General features: G+C 36.9%; 2 protein-coding genes across 2 annotated transcripts; both read right to left on the bottom strand.

The window, feature by feature from the left end:
- Positions 1-3088: 3088 nt before the first annotated feature.
- LOC100891811 (aquaporin-11) lies at positions 3089-5503 on the bottom strand. The gene is made up of 3 exons (XM_003725022.3): positions 4796-5503; positions 4052-4187; positions 3089-3350 (listed from the first exon to the last, which is right to left on the bottom strand). Exons 1-3 carry the CDS (start codon positions 5249-5251, stop codon positions 3094-3096), a joined length of 849 nt encoding a protein of 282 aa, XP_003725070.1. The 5' UTR covers positions 5252-5503; the 3' UTR covers positions 3089-3093.
- A 7976-nt stretch (positions 5504-13479) lies between these two features.
- On the bottom strand, positions 13480-18465 carry LOC115925904 (ficolin-2-like). The gene is made up of 4 exons (XM_030989946.1): positions 18294-18465; positions 17155-17309; positions 16513-16774; positions 13480-14408 (listed from the first exon to the last, which is right to left on the bottom strand). Exons 2-4 carry the CDS (start codon positions 17239-17241, stop codon positions 14119-14121), a joined length of 639 nt encoding a protein of 212 aa, XP_030845806.1. The 5' UTR covers positions 17242-17309; positions 18294-18465; the 3' UTR covers positions 13480-14118.
- Positions 18466-19405: the final 940 nt, after the last annotated feature.

Genomic DNA, 19405 nt, shown 5'->3' with positions numbered 1-19405 from the left:
TTTACAAAATACATGTATGACATAATTTAACCATGATAAACGAATGGAGTAGATTATATCACATGAATATTACATGAAATGACTCAAGACATAATAATATTATTTGGAGAAATTTCATTTCCCCAATAATTTGTCAAAAAGTGATGAATTTAGCAAAATTCTGCTCATAAGGACTGAGAGGACAAATTGAGTCTGTAGGCCTGTATTCCTGTACCAGTTTATACTCAAGTATTTGGGGAAACTGATTCAGCGATAACACTTCTAAATTTGCTTCTCATTTCAAGACACTTATTTTAAATGTACAGTGTATGTATAAACAAGGACTGAATTTACAGACTACATAAAGTACATTAATATACAACTAAAGGTGGAATGGCAAAGAAACTGGGCTTTAATATTGCAGGATAATGCTCTAGTGAAAGGGGAAAAAAAGAAGCATGATGAAAAGACCAAAAGATTCACTTTAATATTTAATTGACATCAGTCATTAAAGACAGGTTATACTGAGGTCACCCATCCATTCACTTCATTGCCAATGATATTGGTTTTTGATGACTGAATAGGATTGAGATCTTCAGACAAACCAGCTTGTAATTGGTCCACAACCATCTCTTCAAGCAAAGAAGTAATTATAGTGAAAACTAGGAATGTGAATTACTGGCTTGAAAGGTTTACTGGGAATTCTTTCGAAAAGGAATGACAATGAATTCAAATTTACATTTTGGGCCTAGATGTATTTATAGTCAGAATGTGTATACCTACATGTAAAACTACTTTGGTACAAATAAAAGGTGTGTTGTAGTTAAACCTGTTAACCAGGGCCGTAGCCAGAGTTTGATGATGATTTTTTTTTTTTTTTTTTTTTTTTTTTTGGGGGGGGGGCACATTCATGTAATTGATCGACGTCCTGGGGAGGGGTGTACAAAATTTCAACCAATCTTGGAAATTTGGCCCCCCCCCCCCCCCAGAAGTCAGAAGGAAATTATCATATTAAATAACATCTGTCCCTTTTAAGTTCATGTAGAGTGTATATTTCCAGAAATGAACTTGACCTAAAGCCAAATTGGAGAAGAGGTGATTCAAATTACTGGATACAAGTGGATTTGAATGGCAATATGAAGTCAAGTGGAAACTATTTAATCAATTTGATTTCCCAAATTAGTGCCTGAGTAAGAACTCATTAGCGTTTTCCAAGGTAATTTCATGCATGCATGCCTCTTTCAATGATCTTTCTATAGTTGAAGGAAAGGATACCCTCAAGGCCTATTAACACAGGAAGTGGGAACCGCTTTAAACAAGTGTTGCTGCCAAAATATATCAACTCTTGAGAGCCAGAAGGGTGTTAACTCTCCTTAAAATATTTGAGTACTATGCCCCTTTAACTCTTAACTGACCGATTGATTTAGCTTTTGGTAAAGTTGCATTGAGAACTAAAGTTACTAAACCCATCCTGGGGTAATCTAAATGTGACTTAGAGACACATAGATAGTGCTTCCTTTCATTAAGATCAATTTATATTTAGGATTTTTAAATTTTAAGTACTTACAATTGTACATCACACTTATATGGTTGCATATACGCATGCAGAAACAATGAGTACATTAAAACTTTACAAGTACATTTATCCAACGGGTTGAAATTCTGACAATTATGTGGTCTTAAATTATGTTATGTCAGAACTCAGAACTTATCAAAATTGGCATATGTCATTGACCAATGTTTGCACAAAGAGACACCTGCACACGGCTTGCTTGGAATAATAACTTCTTAAGAGGTGCTTGTGCCACAAAAGCCCACAAGCACCACTTAAAGAAGTCATTACTCTTAGCAATCTCAGTTTGTTACATGGCAATTAACATCATTCTCTTTATGAAAGATAACTTAGTCATCAGAATATGGCCCCAGTTCCACAGAAATTTCAAAATATGTCTAAAAGTAGGCTGCTCCTAAAAGATATTCTTGAATGAATTTATTGTTTGTTCAGTATGAAAACTGATTTAACCCAATGACTACCAAATTTTCCAATAACAATAGGCTTAATATAGGATTTATCCGGTTCCCGAAGGCAATGGGTTATTAAACAACAGGTTACCGGCAATGAAAATGCATGGAGATTTCCTGGAATGCAACATAATATATGTGAATGTAAAAATATGCGGCAAGTCATGCGTATATAAGCTCTGTTATATTGCAACTGTGTATGTAAAAAAAAAAAAGGTCACTACATGTATATGAGCCATGTATTGTAATGGAGATGTGAATGTTAAAGCAAAAAAAAAGGATTCGTTGGTCTGTATTTCAGATATAAAAATATGGAGAAAAATTTTGAACAATACAAGGAAAGATACATACAACCTGAATGTTGATGAGTAATAGCTTCTTTGTTCTGTATAATAATTTTTGCTTAAAATAAGTACTCTTGCATTATGCTCCAACAATTGCTACAGGCTGAATTTCACAATGAAAAATGGTTCGGTCAAGGTTGCAATTAGGTTGTTAGGTTTGGTCAAGGTTTGGAGTTTAAAACTTGTTTTGACCATGGAGTAGCCTTGAAAATCAGCCTGCAAATAAAAACCAAATAAATGGATCGCTAAATACAAAGTGTACATAAATTTTCAAGAATGAAAAAAAGAAGATTTTTTTTTAGATATGGACTTATGCTTTATGCATGCATATCAACAGGGCTGAATACTCAATTTTTAAAAGGGGGTGCAGATTTGAGGGTTTTAGAGTCTGTATAGTATACATGTACATACTGTAAGCCCTATGTAAAATATTTGAAAAATATTGAGATTTTGGGCTTGTATTGTCCCGGGCACCCATTAGTGTGAGCACATACAGGTAGTACAATAAAACAGAAGATGAACTGTATAAACCTTCACTGAATTTTGTCATGCTTTGAGCCCTGACATTCTCAAATCAGCTAGAAAAGATTGTGAGCTGTGAATGACTAACATTTTCTTATTTGTGATTTTGTTACTCAACAGCATGAAGAAGAGGAAATGAACAACAAATATCTTTGAAAGGAGGATATCAAGAGGCACATACAGGTAGTACAATAAAAAAAAAATTAAAAAAACTTTTTTAAAACCTTCACTGAATTTTCTCATGATTTCCATTCTCTTCTAGTACTGTTCCGTTCTGCTCTTTATGTTCCCCTGCTGACGTCACCGACATCTTCCCGCCATCGACGTCCATGAAGTGTTCGACCACCCAGTCACCAATGCTGATACCCAGGAAGGGGCCCAACCAGTAGACAAACAGGTGGGAGGGGAACCAGTGGTCTTTGCAGCCCCATCCTGATGCAAATCCTAGGATGGGGTTCATGGGCGCTCCGGTGTACTCCAAACCTACAAGAAAACAAATACACCGTAGATGACACGGCATTCACTCACGGTTTAATAAAATAATTTAAAAATACAAAATCCATCAAGCCAAATAATGCTTATTAATTCCCTTCCTGCAACTTAATGTTTTATATTGCTTTCAGATATATCCAAAATGTTAAACCAGGGCGTTTGCGATTATTGCGTTTGTCATGAGACTACATGTACAGTATGAGAGTTTGTCTTATTTTGACAAATCTAAGCTTGTTTCTACAACCATTATTAATCAAAGCCTACCAAAGATACCTAATATGCTCATCAGCTTGTGGGATAGTAGACCCATGTATCCCACTCAAGGCCATTCATATGTTATCTCATTAATGCCAACGTCATGAGACAATGACTGATTTTGAGACATCTAATATACATGTAGTGGGTTTCTACAACCACTGATCATATCCTCCCAAAGATGAAATGGCAACCAAACCAACACCATTGTTTTAAACCAGGTCCCATTGGATAAGACTTTACGTACCATTGATGGTAACTTTCCCATCAATGGCAACTACCATGGTAACAGGGCTCAACAGCCAATCAAAATAAAGGTTTCCATGGTAGTTACCATCAATGGTAAGTTTTGTGCAACAGGGCCCAGGACATTTGTGATTATAGCCCAGAATGTTATTAAAGGTCTAATTTTGACAATTCTATTCCTAATTTCCTACCAAAGATGATGATGACAACCGAAACGACACCATTGAAGATTCTCCAGAACCTCCTGCCCCCATGGTAGTATCCTGCCACCAGCTTCAGGAAAGCGACAGAAGACATCTCTAAAGCAAAACCGATCAGTGGTGATACCTGCATAGAAAGATGATACATACACTGTAGAGATCAATATAAACTTCTAACGGCCTGAATTCTATAAAGGATCAATCAAAACCGGGGTCTTAACCATGGGCCTACATCGTTGTCTAGTGGATGTCACCAGGTTAAATCCTACAGCAGCACTACTGTCCTTAGATTAACCTACGCTTGCCCCTCTCCATCCAGGTTTAGTAAATAGGTAACTGGTAGGAATTTATTTTCCTTGAATGATTGAGTGCCTCTATTAAAGGGTAGCTGGGCTAAAGCCAGGGTTATATCCCTTCTCCCTCTCCAACAAAAGTAAAATTGTACTTCACACGACTGTGATGCAGTTCTGTTGGTGTTGGTATGAAACAATACAATCCACCCCACCCCCTTATTTCCTCCTTTCACTTTATCTAATTATTTTTCCTGTTTTTTTAAATTTATTTTGTTAATCTGCTTCTCATTTTTTTTTTAATTTCCTGTAGTTTTTTTTCACCTTGCCCCAGCCCCTCCCCCTAAATAATTATTTAAAAAATGAAAATGGGGAAAAGTGTTATTGTTAAGAAATATAATTAGACCTATGTCAAACTTAAATTTGAAAGGTCAGTTACACTCACATTCAAACCACAGCTGCAATTTTCTGCCAACATTTCCACAGTTGCTGCTTGATAATGACGGGATGAAGGAGCAAAAGTTTTCCACACAAACGTTGTGTAACGATATGCACAAACTGCAGCAATCAGTTCCAACAGCACAAGTACGACAGCTGCCACAAAACTCACTTTCCTCCTAATGACATAATCAAGAACCACTGCTGGATTTGCGAAACCCTCAAATAAAAACGCATATACGATAGACAAGGTGAGAAGGCACAAAGCAAAAGGCAGGAGTCCAAGTTTCAGCACCATTCCATTTTCGTAAAGGCAGCAAATCATTAGAAAAGTGTCGACGAACTCAGCGGCGTACGGGTAGGAAGCCCTCGGAAGAGTTCGGCGGAGGAAGAAACGGAGGACGTGGCATAGCAAGAACGTCGATGCGTAGCAGCAAAGTGAAGTTCCAAACTCGGCTAACATTTTCGCTTTTTAACAGCCGATCGGCTCACTTTAAGAAATAAATATTACAGCAAAATCGATTAGAGCCTGATGATTGTGTTGGAGGTAGTTGCCATTCGCAATTACTCCACTCTTTAACTTTTAAAGCTAGCCATTTCCTGCCCAAAACAAACTGCGCCCAGTGAAATGCAGTGTGACAGTGAGCCAAGTACCGGTACCGTACCACTACCAAATTGAGTGTGTCGGGCACTTGTTGATGTCGCGATGTCGCAATCGGCCAATCATTATAGGGACTTTTAGATTTTCGTGGACTGATAAGTGTGACGTCCATTGCATTCAAGGCAGTGCATAAAAGGACGTCGATCGTAGCAATCCCCATTGTCTTCGTGCGAATCTAAAAGTCCCTATTTGTTATTTGCCTCGATCCCAGGATTATTCAAGTCTTAAAGATGGGCGTCGCGAACAGAACTAGAATTTTGATTATAAAAGACGTGTAGCTTTGGAAGTTTGGGGTTTCATATGCTTACATAAATATACTCTGATGAAAGATGATTTCGAATGTTATTTTTCCATCCTCAGCAAAAACGAATTGCGAATTAAATACGAAATTTAAAATACAGCGCCTCAAATGAAAAACACTTGTTGCATCCCTACCTTGTATAGTCACGTCGACGACATAATTCTCACTGTTGAATCACAAAATAGACTTCTAAGAATTGCCAAATGTGCAGAAAATGTGTATAAAATACTGATGATGGTATTTATGACATTGATTAAAAAATACTGATAGGCCATCATTAGGGTGGTATATATTTTGTATAATTATATATGTTAGGAATGTGGTAAAGCGGCTCATTCACTTGAAACCAGGCTCAACTCTATAGGATTGAGGATTAGAATTCCAGCCCTATACTGAATGTCCTTTAATTGACAAGACATTAATCCACATTTGTCACTCTCCACCCAGCCTGTAAATGGGTACCTGGCTATATTTCTGGGGTAACGATATTTGCAGGGCCCTCGAGATGAACAGCATTGCTGCTGCATCCCGGGATACACAAAAAACGATTTACTATTATCATTATTATTATTAATATTATCTATTTTAACCATAATCCTATTATAATGCATTCATGAAATATATCAGTTACACTTTTAAAGTGTCAATTACAACTAATATATTGGAAAATTTCTGTTTACGTAAAGGTTATTTACAGAAGTTGTTCTTGTGCCAAAGTTTTTTTTTGTTTTTTTTGTTTTTGTTGCATTTTTGCATTCATTGGGGTCCAAGCTATCAGAAATTGATGGGGTTCAGATTTTCCCGAAGACACCAAATTTCCCTATTGCGCGTTATTATATGCCATTTTGGCGTCAGATAATGGACCCCCAGGAAATGAAGGAGGGGTCTGAATTTGAACCCCATCATTTTGGGCCAATTGGGACCCTTTTGAAGCCAAAGCAGCAAAAATAAATCAACTTTGGCAAAAAAAATCCTACGGGATTACATACCGCACTACAAGATCGTGTGTTGTTACCATATCTCTTTAACGTTTACAATGAAATGATCAAAAGCTCGACCAAGGATCACAATGGTGTTAAGGATGAGGGTAATGTCAACAAAACATTCCCTATAATGCAGATGATACCGTTTTAGTAGCTGGGGCCTATTTTTCGAAACCAACGACAAAGACAGTAATAACTTAATCCGCCAACTACGGAAATGTTCCTGATCTTCCTTAAATCGGTTCACGAAAAGCTTACTAGTTAGACATCTCGTGAAATCGATACTATATTGGCGAGAAGATGCGACAAGATAAAGACTTTAATCGTAATTCCACCTGATTTAAAAAAAAATTAAAAACAAAATTTGAGATGGTAATCTCCGGATATTTTCATTTTGATGGGGTATACAAAATACACTCGTAATTATATTCTTGGTAAAAATACGATGCTATTAATATGTTTTGTCCAATGTTTTATAGCCTTCAACAAAATATCAACATGACAATGTAAGTATTCCAAACGTTAAAACACACTCATGTTTTAAACAATTCAGTTTACACATTTGGAGATGGAATTTATCTCGAAATTGATATGGGTCTGAAAGCTATAGAATATACTTCTGATTGTGGTTTGCCTGGTGTGGCAGATTACCCATCCCTTCGAGGATTTTACAATCAGAAATAAACCCGTATAATCAGTTTAGTTAAGTGAAAAAAGTTATAAACATGGCATATTTTCATAAAATTTTGATAATGTTTGTATAATATAGTATTAATGACTGCTTTGAGAGAAATAGTTGCTGCTTTGAGAGAAATAGTTGTTTTTATACGCTTAAGGGACGCCTCGGGCAATAGCACAATTCTAACCTTCCCGAGAGCGTATAAAAACAACTATTTCTCGAATATTAAAGCAGTCATTAATACTTTTATATGAAAAAAAAAGAGTCAACTTATGACAACATCTTGGCCTTTATCTAATTTGTCTGCACGGTTTTTTTTTTGTATGAGTGTATCTTTGAGAGTAGACTAAAAAATAAAAAAATATTATTTTTTTTGTCGAAGACGGGATTCGATCACTTGCGTACCAACGATGATGTGACTAAAATCACAACCTTAGTCGGCTCGGCCATCGCGCACTGGTACCATATTTAGCATTTTTCTCTTATGTATACATTAAAATGGATTGAAAACGGCTTCGCGTGCTGGATGCTTCGCGGCAGCTCCATTTAACAGGCCCTTCTTTTACTTTTGCAATGCATTGGCACGAACTTGATCAAGATCTATCGGCAGATGTTGTTTTTGGAAGTGTATTTTCGTCTTCATGTCAACAATGCAAGATAAAATTGTCGGTAAGATCGATCGAGATTCAATTGTATTGAAATTACCGACCAATTCATCGCACACGTACGGTTTCCTCGATCGCTCAGACCATTTTTTAACATGTGAAACTATGGGTATTTGACCAAGACTGAACTATTACATGGGTTTGGAATTTTACCGGGAATTTTACAGGAATAGTTGAAGTTTATGAAAGCAATTTCGACCAATCAGATGGCTGGATTTCTTAAGTGAGGTATATAAAGAAGGATAAATCCCTGTTTAAGTGAATGTGTGGTATAATCATAGCTTAAGGATTTCTTGTCCCTTTTTGCTAGCCATGTTCTACCCAATTCCTTCATTATGTGGCTGTTATAATTAATAAGCGAGTTCGTAATTAGGATTTACTAGTGATTATATTTTCTCTGAAAAATATGAATCCCTTCGGCAGATATTATGGAAAGATCACGTAATCACACTTTTGTATCTGTAAGATATTTCCGTTTATATTTTCTTTGAAAAATATGAATCATTTCAGCAGAGGGGGGGGGGGGCACCAGTCTTTAGTCTACTAGATTGTCAACATTTGAGGGTACAGATTGACCCCACCGGGAGGCGATATATCCCTTGTCCCTTTACACTGGAAAAGTTTTGCATTTTAAAGTGTAACGGACACCAAAATTTGACACCAAAACAGGTACTACCAGGGAGATGAGTCTTTTCAGCTAATTATACAATACCTTGTCAACTAATATGTTAGTAGTGATTGAATAGGCCCTAATGTGCCTTGAGTAAACTTTACCAACGATTAGACGTGACATTTCCTCATTTAATATACTGGATTCGAACTTTATGTCGACCACATAATTACAATCAGTCTGTTGTTTGAAAACTACTTATCCAGGAGTTTGCAGCATATTTCAATATAAAATAAGCGATGGTCGATTATACAGTCAAACCTGCTTTATTGACGCACCTGTCTACAAAGACCACCTGTCTACAACAAGCACATCTTTTATTTCACTTGAAAATGGTTTCACCGATTAAAATGTACTAAAGAAACCTGTCTACAAAGACCACCTGTCTACAAAGGCCACTTTTTGTGTTTCCCTTGGGCGGTCGCTGTAGACAGATTTGACTGTATATGGCGCCCTTTCAAGAGAAGCAGAACATGACTAGAGCTCGTCACATTTTCGTACACGAAAGCCTTTGAAGCTTTAACACAGAAACACAACATTATTTTTCAACCTATAAAATCACGCTAATTAAATAGGCAAACCAAAAATGCAATATCAGAACTGTTTGCCTAATAACCCACATAGTCCTTGAGCATTAATTTTGTAAGCACAAATCTTGACGATCAAACTTATTTGATGATAGCAAGAACGCTGTTTAATAGATGTTACCTCATAAACCCGGAGATTATTATTACTATAACTATTACTATCATTATCATCATATCATCATCGTCATGAGAACTTCGGTCTGTTTCACGAACGCTAGAGCGCGCTGACCGTTAATCAAGTCCATTCGTAATAAAATATATATGTAAAGCGCATTGAGAGGGCCTGCGGTCCTGAAATGCGCTATATAAGGACGAACTGTTATTATTATTATTATTTACGTGCAGTTGTGCATAAGAAGTCGTAGATGGCGTTAAACAGTATTTGCCATGCTACACCCCCTTTAAATTTTGCAACAGGGCCAGGGCACTGTCGAACTAGGTGAATTGTTATCATTAGTCTCCAATACCAGAACTCAAATGAATACACCAGGCCACTTTGACATTTCATGTACCTTACATATTTATTATTCTACTATAGATCTTTATGCACATTATAGTGCCAACTCGTGCCGCCAATTGGGAAACTAAACAGATTAAATAGATAGAACTGCCGGAAAATGATACTTCCAATCCACCTGTTGAAATATCGAAGGCAGATTCCATAAGCAATTCTTCTCGAAGACTTGCTATCGCACATGTATGTACTCAACTCACTCATCAAATTAGTTCCGCTAGCAAAAAGTAAAACCACCCGCTAACCTGCATGATGCGGACCTGTATTGTCCGACCACAACATCTCAATATTTAATCTTATCATCCTTGATTTGCACAATGATCATAACATACAACAAACTGTTCTTCAAACCTATATGAAAGTGAACTTACAATTACAACTTACAATTTCCAACTCTCAGATATCATACAACACCTCGCATTAATCGCGATCCTCCCAAAAACAAAGCCACTCGAAATTAATCTCTCTAGATTGCATTTTAACCTTATATTAGTCTGAGTTCCGATTGGTTTAAACAAATTATTTAAATAATCGAAAAGTATATGTTGTACTTGAAAAAAAAAAGTGAATCACAGAAAATGGCAGTAAGATGTGCAGTGCCTCAGGTCTCAATTCTAGGACCATTATTATTTCTTTTTCATGTAAATGACATTTGCAATGTTTCTAAAGTGCTAGAACTGATATTATTTGCAGATGACACTAATGTGTTTATATCTCATCAAGATATCGTATTTCTTCAAAATATGTTTAATGCAAACTGTTACCAATAACTATTTTGCATGGTTTTCACCTCAATAAGAATATTCATGACCACCAGACATCCCAATAAACAAAATCACGTGAAAATCACGTCAATGTCAAGGTTATCGACTTGGGGAGAGTTACGTTCTTCAAACACCTGACATTTACGTAAATGTGTTAATACGTTTATTGCACTTGGTCACTTTAACACACGTACACTAAATCACGCAATTATCACTGCAATATCACCATTATAATAACGTGATTATCCCTACCTTGGAGACCATGGTTTGTAAACCTAATACTCCCGTGTTTGTTTGGTTATGAAATTACATCTCCATAAAACAGTATATCTTTTCAAAATGAACGAATTTTTGGTCACTTTTCGTCAAAATGTCATCAAACTGATTCCTTGATTTTTCTTTCACATCTCCACACACTACCACCCACATTTCTAACTTATCCTCATTAAACTGTGTTAACGAGGATAAATTTATCTTCATTTAACAGCTAAATGAGGATAAATTTATCTTCGTTTAACAGTTTAATGAAGATAAATTTATCTTCATTTAGCTGTTAATTGAAGATAAATTTATCTTCGTTAACACAGTTTTATTAAACGAAATTGTCGCGTCACAGAAACACGTGAAGCGTTTAATAGTCTTAGTTTTAGTCAACATATATGCGTGAAATTCACGTGAATATTACGAGGCTGACTTGAGATGAATCATGTTCTTCATTCACGTGAAATTTACGTCGAAGAGGGAATATGTTACTGTAACCCGCGTTCAACCCAATAATTACGCAAATGTTACACAATAAATGAACCAAAATAATCATGACGTTCTCATCCCGTTTCTGAACATCGTGTTTTGGATCTTCCATAATTACGTCCAGGCGCGCCGGAAGCAGTTTGGGATTAGAGGAGGTGGGGGGGGGGGGGGGGGGGGGGGAGGAGGGGAGGGGTGCAAACATCCCAGAAGAGAAAGCTAATTGCCACTGGTCCAGTTGATGAACCAGTTAATGCCAACTGGTAACGCTGGAAATTGAAATGGGCTAAATGACCAGTTGATCCAGGCCAGTTAGAAATCAACTGGTCTAGCTGAGCCATTAGAACCATTTGAACGGCAACAACACTTCAATACTGGTACGTCTGTATTTCCAATGCAAATGCATTGGTAAAAAGTAGACTTACATAATTTAATTAATCGAAATTTTTTCATATACTTGTATTTTATTGAAAGTATTTTAGTTCATAGTTAATGTTTCCCTTATTCATGTTTAATGAAATGTAATTTATGCAAAGTAGCGAAATATCCTAATAACTGGTAATTAATATTTGTAGTATTTTCGAAATGAATTGCATATAACTAATTCATCAGTATTTAAGAAATATGCTGTAAATTCAGATAAATTGTATTAAAAAAACAGATCTGCACGCGCCCCATATTCAATATGCAAATTAATTGGTGTCAGCTGGTTCAACTGGAACTATGCCAACAGTCAGTCATCAACTGGTGCAGCTGGAAATATGCACACAGACCAGTTATCAACTGGTGCAATGAACATATGCCAACAGTCAGTTATCAACTGGTCATCACCGCGGAACTGCTGGCAACTTTGACTACCATTTAAATAGGTGTTTTAAGACACCTAATAATGACTAATTTTTCAAACCTAAATATCACGGATGCTCAGCTTAAATTAATAATCCGTTTGAGTCACGAGATCATCACCGCGGAACTGCTGGCAACTTTGACTACCATTTAAATAGGTGTTTTAATACACCAAATATTTACTAATTTTTGACACCTAAATATCACGGATTCACAGCTTAGATTAGTAATCAGTTAAAGCCACGTGATCATCACTGCGGAACTTATGGCAACTTTGACTACCATTTAAAAAGGTGTTTTAAGACACCTAATATTTACTAATTTTTCACACCATAATATCACGGAATCACAGCTTAGATTAGTAATCAGTTTTAGCCACGTGATCATCACCAAGAAAGTTATGGTAACTTTGAAACCATTTAAAAAGGTGTTTTAAGACACCTACTTTTTTCACACCTAAAAATCACGGATTCCCAGCTTAGATTAATAATCCGTTTGAGTCACGAGATCATCACCGCGGAACTTATGGCAACTTTGACTACCATTTAAAAAGGTGTTTTAAGACACCTAATAAGTAATAATTTTTCACACCTAAATATCACGGATTCACAGCTTACATTAGTAATCAGCTTGAGCCACGTGATCATAACCAAGAAAGTTATGGTAACTTTGAAACCATTTAAAAAGGTGTTTTAAGACACCTAATAATTACTCATTTTTTCACACCTAAATATCACGGATTCACAGCTTAGATTAGTAATCAGCTTGAGCCACGTGATCATAACCAAGAAAGTTATGGTAACTTTGAAACCATTTAAAGAGGTGTGTAAGACACCTCAGAATTACTAATACATTATAACCAGAAATTCACGGACAGAACAATAAGACGATTAGCCGGTGTAAGTAACGTGATTATTACCATCAACCTTGGATAACCTGTGAAACCAATCGATAAAGGTGCTTAAAAGACCAAAACATTACTAATTTATCACCACCATCGGTTAAGGGACAAAAAACTCGTTGCTTGGTCAAGTGGTTATTTGGTCATAAACACTTGATTTACAGAGGTAAGTGGAATCACGTTACTCCAGTCGCGTGATAAATTGGTGTTTTTTAGGTTAGATGAAAACGTGAACAGGAGTACCTTTTATGTTTAAATGAAGGCACGTGTCGATAACGTTTAAATCTAGTTCAAAAGGCACCATACTTTAAAATCACTTAAAATACACTCCCAAAAGAGGTTACTTTTTAGTGTTCTGTTTATTGGGATAGTATTTAAATAATGATGATATTTCAGGGGTAAGAACTGTGGTTTCCAAAATACAATTTTTTTCAGGGGTCCCAACATTTGTAGTGATATACCAATAGACATTAGACTGAGCCCATCACTAAATAGATTTAAAAGGAAATTCAAATTGCCTTCATTAAAACAATACTCAATAGTGCAATAAAGTATAATTTTGATTTTCATCATATAGATCAATATGACGTGGTGTGTAAGGCAGAGGGTGTATGTGTGAAAGTAAATTATTTTCTTTTTTTCCCTTAACTTTTATTAAAACGTTAGGTTTGTATACAATCAATGGAGACAGACTTTTACACGGCCTTCTTGCCTAGTTTCCAAATAACTTAATTAATGTACATATTTATTTATTAAAACAAAAATCCCGCTTGCTCTTCATGTCATCTCCGTTTGTGTCGTCCTCATATTATATATTAATACATGTATTATATTTTAACTTTGTCTTGTTTGTTTTTCCTTTGTTCGTTTTAATAAAAGTATTGGATAAAGTAAACTTGAAATTGAACCTGAATTCCACAACGCCTTTATCTCATGTAATCTATGAAATCACAGTAAACGGTTACATTTATCGCTGCTTATTGGCGTTAGTGAAAAAACGCCTCGTGTACGTTTACCCTGCTTCAGTGGCTCCTTGGGAATCCTCTGAACCGACTTCCGGGCGAATCTTCATCTCACACGTCTTGAAGGAGTCTCGAATGCCCACCCCACCGCGCCATACCACACCCCTGAAATATCTAAAGCCAGTATCCGTGCCATTTCGATAGACCCCGTTGAGGTTACTCGCAAAGCAATTCTTGAACCACCATCCTGCCCGATATTTAGCTGCGCAATTCGAGTACTTGGCGCTATTCCGGTCCGGAGTGCTGAACCTTTGCCCGTCGTGATACCTAAGACCGTCGCCTACGATATATAAAAATAAAATAACTCGTGTGATAGTGTAAGTAAAGAAGATTTAGAGTTCATCTCAGTCCCGGGAAGCGTTTCATGAAACACCGCCGACTAATATCATGTTCACCGACAATTCTTTTGTCACCGACTATTTTCCAGGCCTGTGATTAGTCACATTTAGTCAGCGCTGACTAAATTGTCGGTGAACATGATATTAGTCGGTGAAAAACACCGACTAATTGTTTCATGAAACACCTCCCAGTACTACATGTTTAACCAAAACATCTCGTCTCTCTCTCTCTCTCTCTCTCTCTCTCTCTTTCTCTCTGTATATAAAATAATAATAATAATAATAATACACAATATTTATAAGGCGCTTAGTACTGGTGTCTCTAAGCGCACCATATTCTGACTAAACAATTATTTACCAAAACTTATAATAAACACACAACTTTTACATCTGTTCTTTATTCAATAAATCATGCATATATAATAATAAAAAATAAGATAAGAGTGAGATCAAACATACATACAAGAGGTCAAACATAGGATCAAACATAAGATCGAACAAACAAAAAAATAAGACGGTGTGCACCTCCTTTGACCAACTCACAACTGCAGAATATTGTTTATGAATTAAAAAGGTGAGTTTTCAGCAAGGACTTGAATTGGTCAAGAGAATGAATATTATGAAAGTGCGCTGGTAACTTATTCCAAAGGATAGGGGCATTTACTGAGAAAGCTCGATCGCCATATTATGTAACGGTACGAGGTCCGAGGGTTAACTGCAAGGTTGATGATGATCGAAGAGGTCTTAAGGAACTAGAAGAACGTAAGGAAATCAAATCTGAAAGATATTTAGGGGCTTGGCCATGGAAAATTTTGTATGTAAGAAGAACTTTAAATGTTATACGATGGTGTATGGGAAGCGTCTTATTTATTGTATAGAAAAATTATTTATCAAACCAACAAATATGCCCATTGCACTTCTACCCTAATTTCTATCGCTACCTGGTTTTGAAATAAAGAATTATAGAAAACACCTACAACCCCCCCCCCCCCCCCATAAAACGTTAACGCAAACCCAGTCCGCGGACACAAATACGTATGCGTTAACACGTCACCTGGGTCCTGTTTCATAAAACTTGTTTTCAGTAACAATTTCCATAGATTTAGGACAAATCTGCGCATATCAAATCAAATCCACGGATTTCGTAGCTTAATTTGCAAAATTATCGCAACTTGTTATTGATAATAATTTTATTTCTAATGAAAAGGGCCCTGTATTCATAATGATGAATCTTTTTGAGGAAAATATCTCCTTTAGGCATATGCCTGTGACGTCTATATACGGTGAGCCCATTTGAACAGACACAAATAAAGTGCAGGTTTTGTCGACCGCCCCAGACCTCCTCTTTACTTTCTTCTGTATTTCTTTTTTTTTTTGGGGGGGGGGGGGGAGTGGGGGGTAATTGTCCTCGAAGGGGGCGTGGGGCTTATTGTCTAAGGGAATGATATTCATGGGGGGGGGGGTCAATTGTAAACGGAGGGAAATTTCCGAGGGGGTAATTTTCAGGGGCCCGGTAATTATTGTCCTCGGGGGGTAATTTTCAAGGAGGTAAATGTCCTTTGGAGGTGATTGTCCGCTATCAATTGGCCGAGAACTCTTTATTTAGCCACGCAAATACTGTCCATGTACCACATTATATTCATCACGGGATACCTAAGGCTTCAAGACAATTGCATCATTAGTCTATACTCAAGGGTTGCCGTGGAGCTAATTAAGACCGGTAATAGCGCAATCCTTCCGTCTATAATTATAAAAATAATAATAATAATGAACATTTGTATAGCGCCTTTTCTACAAGTAGATACAAAGCGCTTAATTAACATATACAATGAACAATTAACAAAATAGAAAGATGCTTAACAACAGACATGTATGTAACAATATAGGAATGAACAAAATAAAGGGTAAGACAGGTAATAGAAGAACAAGAACAAGTGTCTCTTATGCGCAGAGTTATCCGGGTTGCAATCGAGCGACAATGCAGAGGGGCCAAGAAAGCAACCGAAATGTTTAATATTTTTGAAGACATGTTATGAGAGATATTACCTGCAGTACCAGAAAAGCCACGAACAGTCAGGTTGTACAATCCGGTCCTATCAGCCATCTTAAAGATAACGTAATTTGCATATCTCGTGTTTCCGTCCAAGTCTTCCAGATCGATCCGTAGTTCGTACGTCTTCTGGTCGGTCAGTCGGTGAATCTTCTCGTTGCCTAGCCAGTGTTCGGAAGAGACGCTTCCGAAGCCGCCCTTGTAGTCCGACCAAGACCGGAAGAAGTCTACAGAACCGTCAATTCTACGCTGGAAAACCTACGAAGAGAGGAAAAGAAAACAGGCAATAGTTCACTATGTAATGTGGTGCAGTGAGGTCCTTCTGGTCCGATCGTGACCTACATGACTATGCCTCCGTCAACTTGTGGCCAGCCCCCCCCCCCCCCCCCCCCCCCCCCACTTTCAGACTCTGAGTTTGATGGTGTAGTGTATTATATATCTTATAATAACAGATTTGTTTATGTTTTTTATGTTTTTTAGTCTGAGGTTAACTTATATTGAATTTCCGTGTGGGCTGAACTGCATGCGTATGCAACAACTGGGCTCCCCGAGCAAAGGAATCTCCTTGCTCACATGTATTCTGAACAGTCCACGCAGTAGACTATAGAAGTTTCTACTGCGCATGCTCTTCTACTTACCGTCCAGCCGCCCCCATCGGTCTCCATGTCGCAATAGACGTTCATAGGAATCCCGGGGTCAATGCTGTACACACCGCTCACGTTCATCCCACTAGCCCGGATGTCAGCACAGTCGAGAGGTTGCCCGGGAAACGCTGAAGAAGATTTTTCCAAATCTTAAGCCCAGTGAATAAAAGATGATAAGAATTTAATTGATCAGCGGAATGGTGGTATTTCGTGATTTTTTTAGTGCAATCGACATGCGAAAAAAGGCGAATAAAAATATTCTTCCCCGCAGAAAATTATAAATAGCCATTTCATAGCTATTTAATAGCCTTCCCCCCTCCAAAAATATGAACGTTAACTCGATAATACTACTTGGCGTGTGAAGCCTCTTTCTTTCATTTATTATCATAAAATCGTATCGACTGGCTCGTAAGTTTGGCGACTTCGAATTTCGTGAAAGAAAAGGTTTTTTCTCTTATTTTCTAATTCACTTTAACTGTCGCAGTCTGAGAAAAAGTATTTCAAAGCAAGGATTGAAAATACTGAGATTCCAACAATCTTTGATTTAGCCCCCATTCTCGTCCACATCATGTGCGCTGATATTGTTTTTTTTTAAATAAATAATTTAATATAAATGAACACTTTTTTGTATTAATTATTATTCCTGAAAATATGATCAATATTTGTACAATTCGTCGCTGTTTTCACGAAGTGACGGTAGTGAAAAAAAATTGCATTCACTTTGCGTTACGATTTTCCTCACTACCGTCACTTCGTGAAAACAAGGACGAATTGTTATATTTTATGTTTTATAGGTAGAAATAAATTTGAATTGAATCTGAATTTCTCCCCATATTAAATAATGTCAGATTATGTAATCGCCACGATAAAAGTTCCTGTATTATAATGATGATAAAACCAATAATAATAATATTGAATATTTTATGGCCCACATATCGACCACACAAGCCTTTCTATTATAAACATTGCCCTGTATAGCTAGGCTCCCGATTTTGGTACTCACAGTATTCAAGGAATTCCTCCCTAAGATTACCAATTTAACGCCTAGGCGGATAGTTGAAAATGTAGATCGATTTCTTTTCGTCATATCAAATTGTATTATACGATCTACACAATTGAAATAAAAACTCTACCGATTTCACAATTCTTCCGCTGAACAGGGATAGACTCTTTTCCAGGTTTTCCGTAAGATCGTTTGTCATCTACAGGGTATGTCGTCTTTTGTGGAATTTCTTTCCCATCCTGAACGACTGGTTCACAACTATCATCGTCATCCACTCTCTGGCCAAACGATTTAATAGCCGATATCCAACCTAAATGGAATACAAAAACGAATCAACGTTAAATATATATATTATCACTTTTTAGAGCTTATGCGTGAAATAAAGTACGTTTAAAGGGGATTCTTGAGAAAAAACACTTAACGATAAACAAGTAACAATGAACGATTTTTACGTGTTTGAAGGTCAAAGGGGAAGTCATCTCTGATATTAAGTTGGTTTTGACAGAAGCAGAAAAATGAGACGAACAGGTCAGTGAAAGTAAGAGCACAATCCGATTAAAGAAAGTTATGAATTTCCGACGTTGCAATCACCAAACACAAATTGGCAACTCGTTGAGGTATCTTGCAAGCTCCTCTAGCTCTCCAATTGCTCTGTTCAGAAAATTCACAAACCCTCATTTTCTTAGTTATTGATGACAAAATAGATTTGTTTCATACTGGGCTTGAATAAAAAAATGTTTGCAACAATTATATTTAGGGAGCATTTATGATTGGAAACTTTCTTTAGATCTAAAATAGAAATGTCTGAATTTGTAGTACAGACTGGGCCAAATTGTTTGATCATTTTGATGATTACAGAACTTTGCAGTATAAACCAATACCAGAATCGTACACACCAATACTTATATGCTGGATGATCAACCTTTTCTGATCGATTCCACAACGTTCTTTCACAAGACAATCTCGTGACCAGAACTCAACTTTATCTTTAAGCAAAAGCTAGCACAAACAGTTGCTACTTTCTTTAAATACAGCCCACTGCATAGGAGCTTGGCAGGTATCTCAGCCATGTGACTCCTTAGATTTACCACCCATTAGTTAATACCAAGACATGATGCATTGCACAGCTCATCTGTTATTCCTTGTCAAAGAGGTGAAGATGGCCAATAAAATTAGAAACATAACCGCGAACATTATACATATATGTATCTATATACTGTCGATCACAAGGTTCGAGTCCCA

Source organism: Strongylocentrotus purpuratus, unplaced genomic scaffold (genome assembly GCF_000002235.5).
Source record: "Strongylocentrotus purpuratus isolate Spur 01 unplaced genomic scaffold, Spur_5.0 spur5_scaffold_19, whole genome shotgun sequence".
In the NCBI taxonomy this organism is placed as follows: Eukaryota; Metazoa; Echinodermata; class Echinoidea; order Camarodonta; family Strongylocentrotidae; genus Strongylocentrotus; species Strongylocentrotus purpuratus.
The sequence above is the reverse complement of the archived record's forward strand: the minus strand, read 5'-3'. Positions and strand labels throughout refer to the sequence as shown.

Excerpts from the sequence above, each read along its gene's own strand:
- LOC115925904 (XM_030989946.1), bottom strand. The coding sequence starts at position 17,241 with ATGAACGTGAGCGGTGTGTACAGCATTGACCCCGGGATTCCTATGAAC. Across the intron at positions 16,775-17,154 it reads CCGATGGGGGCGGCTGGACG|GTTTTCCAGCGTAGAATTGA; the intron begins GTAAGTAGAAGA and ends CTCTCTTCGTAG. Across the intron at positions 14,409-16,512 it reads TGGCTTTTCTGGTACTGCAG|GCGACGGTCTTAGGTATCAC; the intron begins GTAATATCTCTC and ends TATATATCGTAG.
- LOC100891811 (XM_003725022.3), bottom strand. The coding sequence starts at position 5,251 with ATGTTAGCCGAGTTTGGAACTTCACTTTGCTGCTACGCATCGACGTTC. Across the intron at positions 4,188-4,795 it reads ATTGCAGCTGTGGTTTGAAT|GTATCACCACTGATCGGTTT; the intron begins GTGAGTGTAACT and ends CTTTCTATGCAG. Across the intron at positions 3,351-4,051 it reads GGTTGTCATCATCATCTTTG|GTTTGGAGTACACCGGAGCG; the intron begins GTAGGAAATTAG and ends GTTTTCTTGTAG.